The sequence below is a fragment of the Talpa occidentalis genome, unplaced genomic scaffold, assembly GCF_014898055.3.
Source record: "Talpa occidentalis isolate TD23 unplaced genomic scaffold, MPIMG_talOcc4v2.1 talOcc4.12, whole genome shotgun sequence".
Lineage (NCBI taxonomy): Eukaryota > Metazoa > Chordata > Mammalia > Eulipotyphla > Talpidae > Talpa > Talpa occidentalis.
This window is the reverse complement of record NW_023601212.1, coordinates 3,434,748-3,452,082: the sequence shown is the minus strand read 5'-3', so window position 1 is coordinate 3,452,082 and position 17,335 is coordinate 3,434,748. Positions and strand designations below refer to the sequence as shown.

The window sequence follows — 17,335 nt, the reverse complement described above, 5'->3', positions numbered from 1 at the left end:
TGGGCATGTTGCTGAGCAAGTATTCAGGTAAATGCGTCATCTGTTGACACAGCTCTAAAATAGGTAAGCTGAAATGTTCTTAATTCATCTAATTGTTTTAATTATATTCCTCCAGAAAACCAGAAGTTTGTATGTCCTACCGTGATCAATAGCTCTCTTTCCTAGTTCAGATGTTTGTATCTAGAGCTGCATAGCAAAAGAATTCTTTATACTGCTCAGAGATTCAAATTATAAACTGCTCATGTCATTTTTTTAAAACCACCATTCCCATTTATAATTGTCTTTTTACAGTTCCTTTGGAAGGACTGAGAAGTCAAAGCCAGTTTGAAGAGATGAGATCAAGTTACATTAGAGAACTTATCAAAGCAATTGGTTTGAGACAAAAGGGGGTGGTCTCCAGTTCACAGCGGTTCTACCAACTCACAAAACTTCTTGATAGCTTGCATGATGTAAGTATTTTGTTTTCCAGAATATCATTGATTAATTTCTGAATGTTCACAACTTTTTAAAATGTCAAACCTAACCTTTTCTCTTTTTCTTGTGGATAACCCAAATATTCTTTTACTAGCATTTGTGTCTTTTGAGAATAGTTTAATGGCAGATAGGAATTGAGATACATTTTCCTGAATTATTTCTAAAATATTGTTGCCTTAAAATATACAGTATTTTATATATACAACAAAATCAAATGTATGGATATGAAAAAAAAAGACTCTCATACCACTTTGGATAGAATAATAAATTAATAACAGTGCTAATCATAAGCTGGCAATATATAGAAAAGGTTAAAATTTACTTTTTAAATTTCCATTTTTCAGAATTTACCTTAAAGAAATAACTAGGCAAGTATTTAAGATATATATGCAGGAATGTTTACCACTGTGTTGGTTATACAAAAGAAAAGGAAGGAAAAATGCGCAACACCAGAACTGGATTTATAAACAAGATATATGTAGTTATTGAAGACACTGAACACAAACTTATAGTTCTACTATATTCAAAAATCACGCTAAAATGAGTTGAGGCTTTAAAAGCTGTCCACTTGCCAGGCCAACTTTTGAGATCTTTTTCCTGTATGTGAAAAGCTAGCCAAGGAGTATTAGTCATTTTGGTAAATAAAGCCTCTAAAATGAAAGGTAGAAAGCAAAACAAACAGTAAAAATGTGACTTGGGGGGAAAAGCACCAGTGCAGAGAATGTTTCAAAAGAAAGTTTCCAAAAAATTAAGATATTTAGAGAAATAAGTATGATATTGTCCCCATGAAAGAATAGAAAACAGTTAAAATGAAACATTTGCATAAAGATATAAAAATATAGACAAGAGATACTAAATTTCAGGAAGTAATCCAGAGGACTCCATTTTGTAATTAAAAGGAATTTTTAGAAGAATAGATAAAATCAAAACAAAATTATGTAAAAACAAAAAAGAGGGGCCTTCCTGGTAGCTCAAGGGGTTATGCATCAACACTATGAGGCAATCTGCAGCTACTGCTGCACAAGTTCGATCCTCAGCCAGGGAGGTGACCCACAGGGCGCTGCAGACCTCTCCTGTCTCCCTGCTGCTCCCCTCAGCAGTGTATTTCAGTGGATCTGCCTGTTCTGCTCCCCACTCTCTCTGTGAATCCTCTCGCCACCTGCACCTCTGGCTTGTACCCCAACTCCTGTATGCATAAATAAATAAACCTTAAAAAAAAAGAAAATTTGCTTACATGGAAGAATATGAGTTTTAGGGACCCAGCATGTGAGCATAGCACTGCTGAATCAAGCCGTGTTAATGTGAAATTCTAGCACACCAATCTTGAAGAGAACTGCTGTAAACTACAACACCATCAGAACAACACCATCAGAGTGCAGGATGCCGTTGAGATTCTCAACCGCAGACCACAAAGCAATGCCTTCAGAATTGTGAAGGAAAGGAGAACCTCCAAGAATTTTATATCCAGCCAGACTATCAAGCGAGTCTGATGACATCACAAAAGTGTTCATATCTGCAAGGTCTCATAGAGCTTACCTCAAATTTAAAATATTGTATGTCCATTACATTGACAAAAATTAAAATTACACTAAAATGAGTTATGTCATGTTGTTTGCATTGACATGGGACAAGTCCAATATATTGTTATATGAAAATGCCAGGCTCACAAATAGACTTTGTAACTCAAGAAGACATTGAACACAAGCTTTTATTACTACTATGTTCAAAAGTTTTTGGAAAGGTATATATGTTTACCTGGTGTGTATACCGGGGTATGTCTCTATACATATGTGACAAGGAAGACGGACTTGAAGGACATCCCCCATAATGTCCATACTGAATATCCTGTGGGATTATGAATTACTTTCATTTCTTTAGCTCATCCCAGAGTATCAGAGTGCTGTATCATGAGAATATAGTTTACTCTAGAGATTGAAGGGAGTTATTTCCATCTTGATAGGAAAGCATTTGGTGACCTTAATATTGTTAGAAAAAATTAACTGCCTTAAGATAAACAGCTGGGACTACATCAAATTAAAGAGCTTCTGCACAGCAAAAGAGACAGTAACCAAAACAAAGAGAAACCCCACCGACTGGGAGAAAATTTTTGCACACAACACTAACGATAAAGGACTGATCACAAAAATCTACAAAGAGCTGATGAGACTCAACAAAAACAAAGAAAATAATCCAGTCAAAAAATGGGCAGAAGAGCTAAAAAGAAACTTCTCTGAAGAAGAAATGCAAATGGGCAACAGGAATATGAAAAAATGTTTAACATCACTTGTAATCAGGGAAATGCAAATCAAAACTACCATGAGATACCATCTCACACCAGTGAGAATGGCACATATTAAAAAACTAGCAACAACCAATGTTGGCGAGGGTGTGGAGAAAAAGGAACTCTCCTGCACTGCTGGTGGGAGTGCAAACTGGTTCAACCACTATGGAGAGCTGTGTGGAGATTTCTGGACCTACTAAACATAGAGCTTCCATAGGATCCAGCAATTCCACTCCTAGGTATTTACCCAAAGGACACAGAAACAGTAATTCCAAAGGGCACCTGCACCCCTATGTTTATAGCAGCACTATTTACAATAGCTAAGCTTTGGAAACAACCCAAATGCCTAAAAATAGATGACTGGACCAAGAAGATGTGGTACATATACACCATGGAATATTACTCAGCAATCAAAAAGATAAACTCATGCCATTTGCAGCAACATGGATGGAGCTGGAAGGAATCATGCTCAGCGAAATAAGCCAGAAAGAAAAGAAAAATACCGGATGGTCTCACTCATAGCAGGAATCTAGAAAACCTAAATAAGAGACCAGGAAAAAGACTAATCAATACAAAGTAAAAATCAAAATCAACAAGCAACTATAAACCAGAGACACACTACGGGGACGGGGGCAAGGAAAGGAAGGACTAGTGTCAGAATAGGGGGGGGTGCAATTGTTTGGGGAATATAACCAAAATGAAAATGCATACATTGTGCAAAGATGAAAAAAGATGTAAGAATTATATAAAATAAAATATTTAAATAAAAAAAGAAAAAAATTAACTGCCTTGTTTCCATAGTATACAAGTTCATTCTCTTCTCATGTGTTGCTTATCCATTTGTTCAACAGCTTGTCAAGCAGCTTCATCTGTACTGCCTGAACACATTCATCCAGTCCCGGTCACTGAGTGTTGAATTTCCAGAAATGATGTCCGAAGTTATTGCTGCACAGTTACCCAAGATCTTGGCAGGGATGGTGAAACCTCTTCTCTTTCATAAAAAGTGAATGCTATTTTTATCTTAGAACAAAATAAGTTTTGTGGTGTGTTTTTGTTTAGGTCAGGATAATGAGGTCTTGCATTTTTACAATGTTCTTCTTGAAGCCTTACATTGATAACATATCATACTGTGTAAATTTCAGAGAAAATTGTGAGGTTTTGGTTTTCTTTTTTAAAGCATAATCAGCATTTTAAAATGTTTTTGTGTACCATATTTTCTTTAAGAGTTTGCAAGATTGAAAAGGTACTAGAATTGATTGTCAAAGCAAATTTAATCTTATCCATATTATTTCATACCATTTAAGTGAAGATTTTTAACTTTTGCCTCTAACAAATCTTTCTCTGAAGGAAAGACTCTTACGCGTAATATAAAAAACAAAAAAACAAACCTTGGCGTATCTGTCCCTTCTAGGTAGCCCCCTCTGTCTCCTTGACTATATTTATGCAAAAAATATTAAGACTTTAAAATCCCTGAAATAAATTGATTTTTTCTGATTAGGAAAAACCCTTTATGTTAAGATTGTTTCCCAGATTGGAAACACAAACATTTAAAGAGGTTATTAAGTATAGAGCCCTGTCATCACAACAGCAGTATGAAGAGGACTGGAGATTTTTGCTGCCCTTTTGAGGAGTTGTCCTCTGGTAAGGTTTTCTGCATCAGGATTGAAAGTGAGGCGAGGCTGTGCCCTAACTCCACTCCCCCCACCGGGGCAGGTGGAGGTCACCTCCCCTCACAGATGCTCAGTTGCACAGGGCACTTTGGTGCAATAATGTCTTTCCTGCAAAATGTTCCTTCTGCTCAGAGCTTCTTATTAACATCTCACATTAAAGAAGAAAGGAAGGAAGGAAGTCAGGAAGGGAAGTCAGGAAAGAGGCAGGGAAGAGAAAAAAAGAGAAATATTCTCTTTCTCCACTCAGTGGAATTTAATAGGTGAATCTCAGGTTGAAAGTTTTTGAGTGCCTTTGATCTAATTCTAAGAGATAATTTAAGAACTACTAGATAGCAGCTCAAGAGAAACAACCAATTACAATAGTCAACACAATTCACATGATTTATAAACTGAAAATAACCCATCAGAAGAAATTTTCACTCAGGTGAGTCACTGGAGATCTGTATGTTTTTGTAGATACATATGAACATAAGAGAGAGAACCAAGTTTGTACCACTGATAAAATTCAATTGAAATTGCTCGTTGTTTTCTAAATAAAATTTATGCCAGTTTTAGGCATACATAGCACACACAGAAACACACACACATATATTTTATATTACACATATGTAATTTTTAACAGCTCAGAGAAACTAGTAGACCAAATTCCCTGTCTAAAATTCCTTAACATTGAACATTGTCTTACAAATAAACATACCATATTATGCAAATTAATAGTTGTTAATGAGAAGATCAAAGTAACTTTGAAATCATACAGAAAACATTTACTGAAGTCTTTGATTTCTTACTGCATTTTCATTATCCACACCCTTCAGCTGTTAAATGCTTGCAATTTATGAAAGGATAAAAACAGAATAATCTTACTGATTATTAACATGTTTCCCCTAAACAGGATAAACTTGGTTTTATCTCATTTAAAAAAAATTGGCTTCATAATATGACTGTAACTTCCTTACTAATGACTTCTTTTTTTTTAATATACTATAACCAAGTAGAATTTATTACAAGTATGCAATGATGGTTGGCATTCGAACATTTGAAAATCAGTTAATGTTATCCATTGTATCAATATGCTAAAGAATAAAAAAAATCACAGGAGCATGATCAAAAATGCTGAAAAAACATGACAAAATCCAACTTCTTTATTCTGCAAGAACAATTAGAATACATATAAATAGTAAATTCTCATAAGGCATTTGAAATAGGGTTTAAGCCAATACTAACCAGGGCTCCTGACTTGTATTCCTTAGGTCTACGTGGCAAAATAACAATATACAAATTTGATAACACTGGGTGTAGCATTCAATAGGACTTTAATCCAAGTACTCCATGTATCTTAGCATTAATATATAAAAATGGCCTCTTATTTAGTATGTCCCTGTCCATATATTTTTCTGTGAATATATATTTTTACAATAGACTCTTGGTATTCAGTTCTTCAGAGGGAAAGAAGAATGGGCTCTTCAGGCCAATGGGATCTTAAAAAGATCTAATTTTACCATATCCTGACTTTAAAATATTATCTCATTCCAGTAAACAGTTGCAGTGATTCTTAGATATAGCTGTGTGTACATTGGAATCTCCATGTGAGCTTTTTTAAAAAGGAGAGAGAGAGTGCTCTATCCTCTGAGATGTGGCTTTCCCTGGCCCATTATTACCGATGTGGGCACAAGTAGGTACTTGGAAATGGTGTTCAGGCATGAATTTCTGTAAGTTTACTCTAATCTCCATTGTCAAACGTTCATGCATTCCAGTCATGCAAATCTTGTTCCCACCAATGCCAGGCTTCTCTGTACCGTCAAGCCTCAGCCACACATCCATTCTCTAATGTCTTTTCTGCCTCCTTTAGACAGTGATTTGCTTCCTCCTAAGTTCCCCAGCGATTGTGTGCACGTGTGAGTTAGAGTAGTGCACTGTGTTACAGTCTGATTCTCCCACGAGTCTGGGAGCCACTTGGAGATGCGAAAAGAGCATTTCTTGACTCAGAGTTGACTGGGATGGGCTCTCGCTGTTCCTGTCACCCCGTGGAGCTCAGTCATTGGCTCCATCACCACATGTCTGTAAGTCTGAACCTTCTCTCTCCCAGCTCCATCTCTTTAAATTTTCCTCCTTTTTTTCCTACTTTGCGAGATCTCTCCTTGTACTGACGATAATAGAGGAGAGAATAAGTACATTTTATATTGAGTAAAAACAATTCTTTATGTCTGTCCCTTGCTCTGAATTTAAAAAAATGAGTAAGTGGAATGTTATCTCCCTAAGAAAAAGTCTACAAATGTAATTGTGTCTTATATTTCAGTAGCAGTAAATTGTTTTGTATGTTAAACTTCAAATTTTCCTCATTTCATTTCTGATTTCATTCAACAAATATTTATTGAGGGCCTGTTAGGAGAACAAGAAAATGTGCTAACGAGATTAGCATCATGAGAAGTGGAAGCTGAAGGAAATATAGACTCTAGAAAGTCGCGATTGAGTGGTAGGTATAGGTCACAGTGAATACAAAATAGCCAGCACTCAAATATTTGTTGAACACACAAATGAAGATGCAATTTAGATTTGATAGATGCAAAGCGTTATTTCATGTAACACTTCTGAGATAAACGCAGCACAAAGATACTAACTGTAAAATGAATCTCAACTAACTCCATTTATTCATGTAACTCCTTTGCGTTTAATCTGTATGTACACTTGTTTATTGAAAAAAGCTTTATCTTTTTCCCCTACAAATGTGACTTCAATAAATGCATTTTGAATTTCTTCTCATTTACAATTATTAAATCGATCGCTGTACAAATGGTTTCTCTCAGAATGGGTTATGTGACACAAGTCGGTGAATGTAGGTGTGCTCAAGAAAATAAAACCATGTCATTAGCCTTTCACAGTCAAGGACTGAACCCAGAGGATGGTAATGACATCATCTTTTTATTATCCGATTCTTGTTACTTTGAATGAAGACCATATTTTGATGACACAAATCCTTTCCCACCAGTACAGATTCAATTTCTAACATTTCTAAATTTCTTTATTTTGCCCAACTACCAGGCAACAGAATATGGTGGCCGACAGATTGTATTTGTTGTAGCGGTGGTTTTGCAACCTCATAAGAATATTTGATATTCTTCATGTTTATCTTGATTCACAATGTAGATCTGTAAATACAACAATTTAATAGTTCAGGGTTAGTTTAAAAAAAAAAGAACAAAAGCTTTTGGAAAAGATCTTGACATCATCAAATGGAAAATATCTAATCTCTCTTTTTCTCCACAAATCCCTGCCTATTAATTTTATTTTTGGTGTCGAGTTCATTATGATTTCAGGATCCATTGTTCCCTTTTGTGGAATTCGTACCATTATAAAAATTATCTGAGCATGCAGCGTACAGCAGAGTTTCCTATGCTATATATATGTCTCCATTTCTATTAGTCATCCTCACCATTATCTTTATTTTGTAAAGATAGTGTTCTTTCTTTTTTTTTTAAAAGATTTATTTATTTATTTATTTTTTATGGAGTCATATTTATTTATTTATTTGTTTGTTTGTTTGTTTTGTTTATACATGCACTGGGTACAGGCAGAAGCGCGGGAGGGTGAGAGGATTCACCAGAGCCAGAGCGGGGAGCAGAGCAGGCAGAAGGACCGAAGTACACTGCTGAGGGGAGCAGCGGGCGGCAGGAGAGGTCTGCGCGCCATGTGGGACCCTCCTCTGGTGGCGGGGTAGCAGCTGGGGATCGAACCGGTGCTGCAGAGGCAGCGGGCAGCTTTGCAACCCAGCGCTCAACCGCTGCGCCACTGGGGAGGCCCAAGATAGTGTTCTTTCTGGTAGCTCGAAAGTAAGCTTCGATCATGAGAAGACAGGTTATAGAACAGGAAATTCTTGAAGGTTCTATAGCTCCCAGAAAGGTTGGACAAGTCATTTCCATCTGAAGCAATTACACCATCAATATCAGTTGCTGTATCACAAAATTTCTTGTGTTTTCATTAAAAACATTGCACTGTTTAATTAGGCAGTGATATTATTTTTCATATTCAACATTAAAAGCATCTATTGCTACACAGATAATATGCAAATATGCTAGGCAATATATTTTCTGCAAAGACAACGAATTTCAAGTAACCAAGAATGTCAGCCTGTGACTGCTGAGTTGTGACAGCTACGGTGAGAGTTGATAGTGGCTGCTATGCAGAGGGCTGGCCTAGGCTTGTCAATGACCTCTGCCACTTACCAGTTGGATGACCTTGAACAAGTTATTTAATATCTTGGATTAAACCAGCATTTGCCAAATTGCTTTGTGATTAATAGACATGGAATTTTTATGAAAAATTATGTAAGAAATATACAAAATAAAAAAATAATAAAAATAGAAATGGAATTTTTCAAAAAACATACAAGTGTTCAGAAATAGTAACTGTTGTTATTATGTTTTCATGAAGCCATCATTCTGGCTATGGTTTTCTGAGATTAATACAGAATACTCTATAGTTAACCCATGGAATCTACAAAATGTATTTACTTTAATGCTTTCTCTGTGTATATTTGAATATATGATGGATTTGATTGGAAATTGGAACTGCAAGAATTCCATTCATTTGTTTCCCCTGGAAAGACAGTCTTTTGAGTCTTGGGCTTGTTTCATCAAAAGTCTAAAGAGCTTATCATCTTTTAATTATAAATATATTATGCTATTTTCTTTTTTTTTTTTATTTGTTTGTTTGTTTTTTTTTTTTTTTTTTGTTTATACATGCACTGGGTACAGTCAGAAGCGCGGGGAGGTGAGAGAATTCACCAGAGCCAGAGTGGGGAGCAGAGCAGGCAGAAGGACTGAAGTACACTGCTGAGGGGAGCAGCGGGTGGCAGGAGAGATCTGCGCACCATGTGGGATCCTCCTCCGGTGGCCGGGGAGCAGCCGGGGATCGAACCGGCGCCGCCGAGGCCGCGGGCAGCTTCGCAACCCAGCGCTCAACCGCTGCGCCACCGGGGAGGCCCATTATGCTATTTTCTTAATGGGACCGAATGGGACTTACTATTTCCCTTAAGTATAGAGAACTTAATGAGAACATAGCCCTTCCAAAAATATATATATTTACATATATATTTGGAATATATTATATATACATATATAGGTGTATACATAATATACATAGGCATATATATTATATATATATTACATGCTGAGAACATTTTTATTCAGGTAAAACTTCCACAAAAGGGAACAGTGGGGCCAATGGAATCATGATGAACTCAACCCCCAAAATAACATTCTCATGCTGCAGAAGATCCCGAGACAAAATGCCCACTAGAACTCCGTGTCTGCCTTGACCTGTCCACCCCACGTGGCTTGGGTGAGGTAGCTATTAAAAATTTCATTTCCACTGTGAATACCCGAGCCATTTCCTGCAACACTAACCCTTTACACATCTTTGGGCTCTCGAGAGCATTTTGTATAGAAGCACACAAAAGTCGAAATTTTTTTTTCTTACGTTTTAAAAATATTTCTCATTTGTTTCAAGAAGTCAACTACTAAGAAAAAGTGAAATGGACAAGCTGCCACCCCAAAGGACTTAACTTTCCCTTTCAATGCATGTGTTTTAAATAGACATAAGACATGGGGAATTTTCACATCTCTTGACTGTTACAGGCAATACATAGGCAGATAATCTAGCAGAAGCTTGCCAAGTCCTAATTGTTTATCGTCACAATACCAAGTCATGGAATGCTTTTAATGCAAAGAATACTGCTTGGATTTCACTGTGTTCCTTGCTTGCGATTTGCTGAAAATGATGGTTTTCCTCTACCTGACATCTCTATGTATTGAAGGTGCTGTTACTCCCTGCTTCTTACCAAATCCAAAAATTGACCACAGCACAGCAAAACGACTCCCTGGCCCATATTACAAAATGCCATCTAACCTGGGTTGCTTGACACGGGTGATGAGCCCACAGGGGGACCGGGACATGGACTGTTGCACTCAGGTTGAACCACCTCATTACTGATGCTCAGGGGGAAGTGGACCTTCAGGCCAGTCTCGGGAATTAAGCCCCAAACAACATGGGCTTAACATTTTGAAAATAAGAAACCAAGAGCAGTTTTCCTTTTACAATGTATCCTCCCAGTCACTGGAGAAGACAGAAACATCTTAAGGACAGTTCTGACCAGTTAGTAGCAGCAGCTCCTACCAGCAGCAGTGAGCACAGACATCCTCGGAATACCCCAAAGCAAAGCAGAGAACACAGAGGGTGGGTGTGTGTGTGTGTGTGTGTGTGGAGGGCCCCCCCCCCCCGCAGCTGTCCACATTCCACAGCAGAGCTGGGGGCACAGCCAGAAGCGGGGCCAGGCGTGTCTGAAGCCTCCAGCAGCTGTGCAGTGGGGACACTCCTAGAGCATCCCTGGACTCATCCCAGAATGTCAACCTCCTTCTCAGTTACTGGCTCTTGTTGCTTTATGTCACGCTGACCTTATTGTTAAACATGCTTTTGTTTGCTTTCTTTACGCCCATGCAGATGGGAAAGCATTACTTTTGAGTTACTTGGAAGGCTTAACTGACAAAGCACTTTCAGAGAAATGAGAATTATGCAGCTAAGAAAGCCCACCGACCACTGCTTTGAGAAGATATTGGTGGTGTGACATGAGCGTCAGATGTAGCTAGGACACCTCCCTGACTGGACCTGCATTCGCCCAGTTTAATGGATGAATTGAAATGAAAACAAGAAAATCTGTGCATGAACAAAATATTTTAAGACATTAATAGAAAAGAAAAAGTATATGTGAGTAAGATATTTTAATGGTATTGTAACTAGTTCTCAAGACACTTGAGCTTATTTTTATGAACTTTGGAAATTGTTCTTAAGACAGCAAATCCTATGTAGCAAACCTGAGTTATTTCACATAAAACCCACTTGTTTTGCAACCATCCCAGCCAGGTGGGGTAGGTGCACTGTTGTCAGTTCTAACAGCTTAAACGAGAACTTTGGAGCTCTTGGCGTGATTGTCACAGGTTTTAATGGTAAGCATGGAACAAGCCAGCAGGGAGACAGCACCTTTCAGCTCCCTGCCCCAGGGTGGCACCGCCTTATAGCCCCTCCCTCCTAGGCACAGGTGTGTACCTTGTACATGCACGCACGTGTGCCCCAGGTGTCCACCACCAGGCATGCTTGCCCCAAACCCATGTGCCTTCTGCATTAACTCCATCAAGGTCACAGATGATAGCCACAGAAGCTAGTGCGTAACACATCTGATTACCTACCTCATTTACCCTACACCCCTCAAGGAAACGTGTACTTTCCTTTAGTCAATTATATGTGAAGATTAACATCTCTGCTTCTATGATGTTTTCTTGCCCGTGAGGGTTTGTTGGGAATTATTTCTAGAAAGATTTGGTTAAAATTTTGCCACTAAAAATAGTTTATACTGGGAAAAAGTTGAAGCCATGATCGAAAATGGGTTGAGGAATTGATTGAACGTGCAGCCAGAAGAAGCCACAGGCAACAAAAGAAGCAGAGCGCCCCCATCAGGAGGTAGCAGGCAGTACACAGATCTCAAGGTGAGAGAGTATGTCTGGGGGCTGATGGTGAGGGCAGAAGACAGGGTCCTTAAGAGATGTTAAATGAATAAGGAAATTAAGAAATATGATTGAATGAGAAAAGAACATTTAGAACTTACAAAAACTTAAAGGTACTATTACATTAAAATGCCACAATAAATACTGTCATTGCAGACATATGCAAGGCCATTTCAGTATTTAATAGCTGATACTTTCTAAAACTTCGATTGCTACTATGACTTATTTTTATGTTTCCAATTATAAATAAAAATTTATAGTTCTTCGGGTGTTGAAATTTTTATTTATAGAACTCAGACTAATGTAAATCAGAAAGCAAGTCCAGACTGTCAGCAGTTTGGTTCAGCATGTAAGGCTGTGTGGTCTTGATTCTGTTGCAAGTAGGAGAGAAACATAACTCAAATTGATAAGAAAGCTTGTTCTCACTAAAATGTGGAGAGTAGAGTTAGAGATGACTAATCATGGAACCAGACCATTTTTGAAAAAGTGGCATTGTTTCGTGAAAATTATTATCATACATATGAGAAGCTGGTGCTAATCATGTCATCCGCCTAATTTTCCAGAGGCTTTGTAAAAACATAACTTAGAAACACTGACAGGACTTAGGAAAGTGGGTAAAGTGTGCTATGTAACTCGTCAAATGTAAGGTCTGATGTCTTTATTCTGCAAATGTTTCATGAGGAAAGACTTTGAAAATCAATGGACCTTAGTTTACCAAGTATGGAATCCTATCTATTCAAATGACCTCCAACCCTCTATCAGTATGTCCACCTTTGCATGTCTATGGAATGTCCAGATCTTGTTCTGTGGATAAAGGTAAGGTTGGAACAGCTCATGATTCAGCAAATGGGAAAGAAAAGAGAAAATATTGTGTGTTAAGCTAATAAAAACACATCCTTTGTGTACCTGCTTCTACAGGTGCCAGTAGCCATTATATTTACAAAATGATTTTCACACCTGAAAAATGCTTAACTCTGTGAGGGGTCTTGACTTCTTCCAGATCCCCTTCCCAGAGTGTGGGGACATGAGGAATGAGGTGCAGGTAGTGCAGGTGACTGGGAAGCAAACTGGGCCGTTAGGAATCCAGCCATCACCTGGGCACCTCACAAGTCCACCATAAACATACGTGCAATCTAATGTTCAAGATTCCATCTCTCTTTTTGAACTAAAGGTGGATTTTGGAGGAAATATTTTGTGATTCATTTGAGAAAATTGAATCAGTCAGCTCCCCTGGCCAGGTGTCTTGCATTCAATTAGCTGGCGATTTGAAATGAATCACCTTCAAAGTGTTTTTATTGAAAACAATTTACCATCACAGTTCATTGTGGCACCCCCCCCCTCATTTTTCCACCCACTCCCCTGGCCCCATTGCTTCAAATCTACACTCAAATTTCTAGGGTTTGTGGTTGGTTTGGTTTTTATGGTGGAGGACTGTGGCTGCCTTGGAGGTGGGTGTGATGTGGTAACCCTAACCCTATACCTCCTAATCATACGCATGTTGTAAATCAATGTTGCCTCAATAAGAAAAAAATTTAAAACAACTTACGAATAATCTTACTGTTCTTATCAGTATTCTGTGATAATAGTGAAACTCATTGCTAGTTATCTCTTTATTAATGGATTAGAGCACTCAAAATCTCAATACAGTTATATACAAGGCACAATGGAATCATCAATGTGTTACTAGTCACTTTAAATTCACAACGAAAATTTCAGTTTTTACAATAGTATGCAGCATAGAAGGGACATTCATCTGGACGATTTAGCACTAGGTAGACAGTGTGCTTGGCTATATGCATTTTAATGAAGCAAGGAATGATTCTCAAGCAGTTAAATTGGATAACTTTTCTCTCTCTTGCTTCATTTTTCTGGCTAGACTTGCCATAGTATGTTAGATAAAAGTGATACATGCGGACATCCTTATCTTACTCCTGGTCTTGGAGAAGACGTGCTCATTATGTCACCAAACAACGGATTTGTCATGTATGGCCTTTATTATGTTGTTTTTTACACGTGTTAGTTTTTACCATAAATGCATGTTGAATCTTGTCAAACACCTTCTGCATTGAGACGGCCATAAAATTGCAATCTTCTATTTCTTAATGTGGTAATATATCATGGCGACCCATGTGTGGGTGTCTTGCAATCCCTGCACCCGTGGGAAAAACGGCACTTGTTCAAGGTGTGTCATCCTTTTACTGTCCTGTTGACCTCAGGGGCTAACAGTCTGTCTATGCCCACGAAGACAGTGACTCCCAACTTTCTTTTTGGCCATGTCCCCGTCAGTTTGGAATCAGGGCAATGCTGGCCTCAGAAGAAGAAGCGTTCCTACCTCTTCACCTTTGGGGGCCAGTCTGAGAAGGCCAGGTGTTACACCTCCCGGCCCCGGCCACGCACCCCGGGTCTGGCCTGCTGAGGGGCCACTGCTTCCTACTTCAGTCTCCTTCTCGGCCTATTCAGACCTTCCACTTCCTTACGATTCAGCCTGGAAAGGTTATGCCTCTATAAGTTTATCCATCTCATCTGCTCTCCGATGGGGGGGGGGGCACGTGGAGTCACAGCAGCCCCCCCAGGAGCGCAGGCCGCGATGCGGTGGGGACCCCGCCACCCTGTCTGGAAGGGCCCCGGGACGCTCCGCTGCAGGAGCCCCGCAGCCCCTGCGGCCCTGCTCCCGGGGTTCTCCGGTGGTGCCTCCCGCACAGGTCTGGCCATGGCTCTGCGAGCGCTCCGGGCGGCACACCTGTGCAAGGCCTGGCCCACGCGAAGGCAGCACATCCGCGCAGGACTCAGGTGTGCAGCGCGGCACGCAGGACACGCAGGGAGGCCACAGGTGCGCGGTTTCCAGCTGCGCAGGCGCAGTGAGGCCAAGCGCGGGATTCCAGCTGCGCAGGCGCAATGAGGCCACATGTGCTCGGGAGTCCAGCTGCGCAGGCGCAGGGAGGCCACGCGGGCGCGGGATTCCAGCTGCGCAGGCGCAGGGAGGCCACACGTGCTCGGAATTCCAGCTGCGCAGGCGCAGGGAGGCCACTCTGGGCCTCGAGGACAGCGCGGAAGCTAAGATGGCCCCCGCCAGTCCCTCCGAGAGCCCCCGCGGGTCCCGGCCCTCCACTGCCGCCCTCAGGTCAGCAAGTGCGTCCTCCGCGGCCACGCTGTGGGGTCTCCGAGCCTGCTTTCCCGCGGGCCCGCGAATGTGGCCTCAAGTGACCCGCGGCCGCCGCGCCCCGGGCGCAGGGCTCGTCCGCGTGGGAGGCCGCGTCCTCAGGGGCGCCGGGTTTGAGGCCCGCAGCCCCGGGGCGGTGCGGGCTGGGCTGCGGGGCGCCTGCCTCGGCGCTGCTCGTCCCGGACCTGTCTGCTCTTCGTCCCCGAGCTTTGGGGTCGGCCGCCCTGGGGTGTCTTGGGGTGCTCTGCGCGTGAGGGGCCCCGCGTGTCCTGGCGGGTTGCCCCCCCCCCCGCCTGCGGGGATGCCCGTGTGGGGCTGCGCCTGGACTCCCCGCGGTCCCCGCCGGCCCTGAGCCACCCTGAGGGGTCGCTTGTCGCCAAGCGCTGCGCGCCCGCGGGTTTTCAGCTTCGGTGCTGGCGGGAGGAGCCTCGAGCAGGTGGGCTAGTCAAGATGATGCGTGTCGTGGCACCTGCTTTCTTTTATTTATTATTATCTTTTAAATCTTATATATTTTGACATCATTTTTCATTTTTGCACAATGCATGCATTTTTATCTTGGTTACAGTTCCCGCACTATCCCCACCCCCCTTGTTTTGACCCTACTCCCTCCTCTCTCCCCCCACCCCGTAGTGCGTCTCTGGTTTATAGTTGCTTGTTGATTTTGCTTTTTTACTTCATTATAATCAGTCTTTTTCCTGGTCCCTTATTTAGGTTTTCTAAGTTCCTGCTATGAGTGAGACCATCCGGTATTTTTCTTTTTCTTTCTGGCTTATTTCGCTGAGCATGATCCCTTCCAGCGCCATCCATGTTGCTGCAAATGGCTTGAGCTTATCTTTTTTGATGGCTGAGTAATATTCTACCTAGTTTTTACAAGCAAAATTTCATTAAAGTGGTAAGAGGTTATAGTTACCTGATGAGGCGAGCTCACATTTCATCTTCTGAGTGATCTAGGTCAAAGATACAGAGTGTTTTGTGAAGAGCAGAGGGTTGTGATCACTGATTCGTCAGCAGTTTGGAAATCATTCAATATAAACAACCGATGCTGTGAAAAAGTGAACTAGTTTCTTTCCTGAATTGTCGCCTGGCCAGGAACCCGTCCTGCAGGGCAGCAGGGGCGCTGTCCGCGTGGGAGCTCGTGTTCTCAAGTCAGACCCTCTCAGTTTGTCTGCAGGCAGCACCGAGCTGTGCCTCAGTTCCCTTAGCTGTAAGCGGGCATGCCCGCGGTACCGCCTTCAGGGGCTGATGGGGGATTAAGGAGTTCCTGTGGGTACAAGTTTGTACACGTGCTTGGCATAGTACATGCTGCCTGGGTGTTTCATCCAACTTGTGTCTATCTTTTTCTAAAGAAGCTTCTTCTTGAAACTTTTTAATTGAAGTAGCTCTGCTGTGTAACATGTGATAGTGCTTCCTCACAGCTGAATTGTGTGAAATCAGACTTTGCAAGCCCAAAGAGATAAGCCATTCACTTACAACAAGAGAAAGAAGTATTAGTTTCTTTCTTTTTTCTTTCTAAGATTTATTTATTTATGTGTACAAGAACTCAGATACAGGCCAGAGGTGCAGGGGGTGAGAGGACTCAACCAGAGACAGAGTGGGGAGCGGAACAGGCTGACCGACTGAAGTTCACTGCTAAGGGGAGCAGTGGGGATTAATCTGAGGAGAGGTCTGCTGCACCATGTGAGCAGCTCCCTGGCCAGGGATTGAACTCCTGCTGCAGAGGCTGTAGACAGCTTCACAGTGAGGTGTTCAACCCCTTAGTATTAGTTTCTTTCTTAAGCTGCTTTTTCTGATGACTTTCTTATAGTCAATAAACCTAGAAGAGGGGTTTCCTTTTTTTTTTTTTATTGAAGTAACATGGCATTATGACATGTTTCATGTATGTGTGCATCATTGATATTAACCATTAAAATTAACCATATTAACCATTAAAATTAACCCAGTTCTCTCCTTTACCGTGCACTTAATCCCTTTCGCATGTATTTGCCCATACCCCCTTCACCCGTTCTCACTGATAACTACTAATTGGCCTTCCAGTGTAAATGTTTTTGTTGTGTATAGTTCATGTTTTGTTTTCTCTAGACACCACACGAGTGAAACCATATGCTGTTTGTCCTTCTGTCCAACTCATTTCACTAAGCATCACACCCCCAGGCCCATCCTCTGTCACTGCACATGGAGGGAGTTCACCCTTTTAAAA

The 17,335-nt window shown here is 41.0% G+C and overlaps 1 protein-coding gene across 1 annotated transcript in view; it reads left to right on the top strand.

Moving 5' to 3' along the window:
* Positions 1-7,403, top strand: part of PGR (progesterone receptor) — a 57,692-nt gene extending 50,289 nt beyond the window's left edge. The window contains 2 exon segments of the mRNA XM_037504783.2: positions 292-449; positions 3,607-7,403. Of these exon segments, the coding sequence (XP_037360680.1) occupies positions 292-449; positions 3,607-3,762 (314 nt within the window). The 3' untranslated portion in view covers positions 3,763-7,403.
* The last annotated feature ends 9,932 nt before the right edge of the window (positions 7,404-17,335 follow it).